Genomic DNA, 4,968 nt, shown 5'->3' on the forward strand with positions numbered 1-4,968 from the left:
CTATGCGCTCAATAATTTGGGTATTAGAATTCAATGAAACGATGCCACCATGTTTTATTCTTTCAAATCATAAGTTGTCAGATCAAAATTTTATCTATTTTTTTTTGAAAAAAAATTAATTTTTTTATTATCTAAATCTGTAAATGCTAAATTGAAATTTCCTCCTGAAATCGGAGTTTGCGGTTTACAATTTAGGATTCTGGGTTTAGGATTTAGGGTTTAGGTTTTAGAATTTTGAGTATAATTTTTATAGTATCTAGGTATATGATTTTAAGGTTTTAGGTAGGGTTTAAAATTTTAACAATTGAGAGATTTATACTATTTGAATTTAAAGTTTATAAAAAAAAAATAACGTGAATGATGACGTGGATGTCAACTTGTCATCCACGTTATTTAAAAACCCTATCTAGTCTTATAGTGATTTATAATTGCAAAGGGATATAATCTTAACCGTTTCATATAATCCTACCCCACAATTTGGTTTGTAACTAAGAACATGAATTTATAAAATAAGAAATGTAACCGAATCAAAACTGTCTGCCCAATTGCAAACCTTTGTTTTGAGCTAAAAATATAATATATGTTTATAATGATCAACTCAACTCCGCCCAAATGACCGTTAAATAAATCCTCTCTGTTGTATGTTCCGTGGCATTGAATTTTGAAGGACTTCCAAATCTTCAGATTACAAGTGCGTTGAGCTTGAACGCGACCTAAAATATTTAACTAAATTAAATTATTAATTTTTTTTGTTGTATATAAGATTTTGTTTAGTTTTTTTTTATTTAAGTTTATTTTAAAAAAAATGAAAACATACTTTTAAGCATGACAATTTTTAGGGACAAGTCAATGAAATATAATACTGTTTTTGAGGTTTGATACTAACAGTTTTTGGGTCAATTGATTTCGGGTCTTTTATGTAGGGCGTTCGTTTTGGGAGGCGATCCGAATCGACTGCTTTTCGCTGAGGTGAGGCACGGCGTTGAGCTTTACTCTCACACGTGCATGCGTCTCGGGGTTTTTGGTCTTTGTCGCCTTTCTATTATTGTAATCAAGGTTGTTTTGAGTTTTAAACTAAATTTGGTTATATATATATATATATATATATATATATATATATATATATATGATATGTTTGGTTTTATTTGGACTTTTTTCCGAAATGTTTGTTTATGTTAGAGGTTGATTAAATGATATGAGAGAAGGTTGTTAGTGCGCTAAATTGGTACGTGATCGGAACAATAGTGACTTCCTCTAATCTCGTACTTATCTGTACTTATTAATAAGGTTAGACTTTAAAATTAATAATAAAAAACGCAGGAGTAAATATACAATTACTATTTATTATTTTGCTTTATTTTTATTCAAATATCAAAGGATTTGATGTATGCATAAATTGAAATTTTAGATAAATTGGAATAACCTGTAAGTTAATGCCATGAGCCTTGCTATCTTCTAATGGTGATGACGAGGCTATATTATTAACTTACTCTTTAATTTAAAATTATAATTTAATCAAACACACATTTTCAACAACAATGTGTAAAATGATCGTCACTATTTACTACGGTTCACTCAAATTCAAGCACAAATTATTTGAGTGAAACAAATTGTCAGAACAGAAAATACACACCGAGTTAATATATATATATATATATATATTTGAATGAGCTGACAAAAAGCTTCATTAATAAATTTTGTACATAGATGTACATTCCAACAAGATTATGTTCATTTATACAGGTTTATTAGATAATTATTAACCAATGTGTGGGATACCTGTGAGTCTGTGAAATGTTCATCCGTTCATAGTTTGATAAAAAATTTTAAAATGAAAAAATAAATAATCCAAGCTTCAACTTGACCACCTTCATGTTCTCCATGACCTCTGGGAACCCAAAAATAATAAGAATGACAAGTGTAGCTTCATATCCTCATGTCTTGTTTATCACTTGAAAAGTGAAATGCGTTAATGGTGAAAACTCTACCAAAAACAACCATTGAAGGGTCTATGATAAGATGTTCCAAAATCACACAGGAATTCAATTTGTCACAAATCAATTAAGCTGATTGTCAGAATGCAAAAGTCTAAACAAAAACCAGTGAACTAAATAACATGAAACAAAAATCTTAATTTCAAGGGAAATAGATTTGGCTGATGATGCCTTCATCAGTTTACGCTTCGGTCTGATCTCTCAACCTCCTAATCGTGCTCCTCACGGTAACAGCACTAGCAGTGCTGCAGGAATAATGGGGATGTAACATTATTAGAATCCAAGATTTCAGTAGCAAATGCTGATAACAATTATAGTACATGAGATGAGATACTTACTTTAGGGTGTAAGCACCCCCAGCCTTCACCTTTCCACAGTCTTTGCATCCCCAGATTCCAACTGCTTTTCTCTTCACAGCATACTTAAGAGCCAAAACAAAGTAAAAGTCCAATAAATAAAAAGAATACAAGCAATTCTGAGTAACATTTAAAGTTTGAGGCGAAGGTTGGAGTTTGAGGGTGATACCTTCCCGCAGAACTCACAGAAATACTTGGCATGTTGTGATACTTCCATTTTCTTGATTTGCTTCCGCAAACTGGCACCATATCGTGTGCCTGTATGTCAGGCCAGTATAGTACACAGTTATATATAAATGTGTGATACCTCAAGCTTCCAGACAGAAATCATCACAAAATTGGGATGAAATTATAATGAATTACCATATTTGCCAACAATTCCGGCCTTCTTAGTTCGCTTCGTCTGCATGAAACCAAAATGACTATAAGATGCAAATACAAGGAAGAAGATAAATGTAGTTCAATAAAAAAAATGCAAAGATTGATAATTTACATCCTAGTATTGGCAATACATGAAATTTGGTTTTCTTGCATTGAGTCGATAGGGCTAGCAAACCACATAAATAAAGATAACCAAGAATCAGTTCACATGTGAAGTATATTCAAGTTAATAACAAAACTGCAAATGCAGAGAGAGAGAGAGAGAGATCACCAATCCCCAACAAAATAATATACAACATAGAGTTAGTTATAAATTTCATGAGCTGTCATGAAATAGTTCACATGTGGAGTTAATAAGATGAACAAGAATTTCAATCCAAATCAAATTTTACTCTTTGGGCTTAATAACCTTTATTGCAGCTTCTAATTCTACCTTGATAGATTCTAAACAAGAGAAAGAACTAACTACATGAATTATACCTTTTAAAATTTTCTGATGAGTGGTGATGGAAGGACATGTTAGCATCAACAAAAGTAGTCATGTATTAGATACTTCAAAAACAATACTTCTGTTGATCACCAATATTCTTCTCCATCATTCCTATCAAACACTCGTTTTCATCTTTTTCAAGTTATGTTAGTTTATCATCTGTAATCAAGTCCTATATCTTTTTACCATTTTGGTCACAGCAACGTGTCTATGACCTGATCTAAACAATGAAATATATGGTATAAATTCATGTCAAAGCACATTTAGCTTCGAGTTCAAGTGTTCAATACTCTCATGTCGTAGGCAAAGGTTTCAGTAGATGTTTGGCACATATTTAAGTTAAAGAAAGTTTCTATGCTAAAATACATAGAAATTTAAGTTTGCATGCATCAACTGCTACTCCCCACCCTTAATATTTGTTCTTTTATATGAAAATTTTCACTTCCTTTTTTCTTCTTATAATTTGCCTTGATCATTTTCTCTTGATTGCAAAGGTGTACCTTCCTTATTTGACCATCTACCTCATTAAACATCAATTTACAAATACAAATCTTTGACAATTGCACAAGGGTGACAGTTAAACATTATGAAACATAAATTAGAACATCTGCGCTGTGCTTGCTTATTCTTAAATCAGAAAAAAAATACATATAGACACCTCCCTTCACCATCTTCCTTAAGCCATCCATACGGCTCTCCAGTCCAATATCAAAGCCATTGCACACTTTCTAATGGAAATCTTTTGTTTTAAAAGCAGCATCGTTAATCCAATCAAGTCAAATCCACCAAAGGTCTTTAGCAATGCAAACACTCAATCCACTGATCCAAAACAATCACCAAAAAATGCCAAGAATCTCAATGAACAAATAAACATGCAAGAAATCTTAATCCCCACAAGTTCTGTAAAGCTTAAAAAAAACACCTAAAATTCTCATTTTTTATGCTTCCAATATCAAATTTCTAAAATTTCTTCTCTACCAACACAAAAAAATCTTCCAAATTTCAATATATTCTACCAAACACATTCAATCTAAAACCACAAAAATAAAAGATTACTCAAACAAAGATCTCAGAACTACAAAGAAAGAACTAAAAGCACAAAGCATCCCAAGAATTCCAAGAACTATCCCAACAATTTTATTACGAATAAATTAGTACAACATTCACAAATCCAGGTCAAAAGACTTGGTACATAGAACAAAAGAACAAGAAAAGGGCTAATTTATGAACAAAGGGAGCAGTTTGAGTATTACCATGGCGAGGAGGAGGATGAAGCACAGTAATGGGGAAGGCTAGTGAAGGAAGCGAGAGGAAGAGAAGCAAGTCATGGCTTCGAGGTTGCTTATTTTAAACTTTGTCCCAGTTTTCTCAGCTTGAAACCCTAATCCTTTACAACCGTTGGATCTTTTTAATGACGGCGATGATTGATTGGGAGATTGGGAGATTGGGAGATTCCTGACCGTCGGATTAATGGGCTTTGCAAAGAGTTTTTACGCGGGGTATAATAAGATGCCCATGGGTGGTTTCACTACCCTTTATTATTATTATTATTATTATTATTTTATCTTATATTTTTGGGGCAAACCCATTTATGATTCTAAAAACAAGATTTACAATTGTCATACTACTAATCAACTAACCCTCATACTAACCAAAGCATTTTTTGAAAGACAACCAACATCTTTAATAACGATCCATTGTCACCTTATTGTACCCGATTTTAATTTCCATATTGGAACTCGTTAGG

General features: G+C 32.2%; 1 protein-coding gene across 2 annotated transcripts; it reads right to left on the bottom strand.

Annotated features, from left to right (window-relative positions):
- Nucleotides 1-2,020: 2,020 nt before the first annotated feature.
- Nucleotides 2,021-4,584, bottom strand: LOC120255134 (60S ribosomal protein L37a-1-like). Of its 2 annotated transcripts, XM_039263020.1 has the most exons (5): nt 4,475-4,584; nt 2,714-2,753; nt 2,520-2,608; nt 2,333-2,415; nt 2,021-2,239 (listed from the first exon to the last, which is right to left on the bottom strand). In XM_039263020.1, exons 1-5 carry the CDS (start codon nt 4,475-4,477, stop codon nt 2,176-2,178), a joined length of 279 nt encoding a protein of 92 aa, XP_039118954.1. In that variant the 5' UTR covers nt 4,478-4,584; the 3' UTR covers nt 2,021-2,175. The 2 variants fall into 2 exon arrangements, with proteins under 2 accessions (XP_039118954.1, XP_039118953.1); XM_039263019.1 differs by lacking the exon at nt 4,475-4,584 and having other exon boundaries at nt 2,714-2,759.
- Between the last annotated feature and the right edge of the window lie 384 nt (nt 4,585-4,968).

The sequence above is a fragment of the Dioscorea cayenensis genome, unplaced genomic scaffold (assembly GCF_009730915.1).
Source record: "Dioscorea cayenensis subsp. rotundata cultivar TDr96_F1 unplaced genomic scaffold, TDr96_F1_v2_PseudoChromosome.rev07_lg8_w22 25.fasta BLBR01000861.1, whole genome shotgun sequence".
Classification (NCBI taxonomy): domain Eukaryota; kingdom Viridiplantae; phylum Streptophyta; class Magnoliopsida; order Dioscoreales; family Dioscoreaceae; genus Dioscorea; species Dioscorea cayenensis.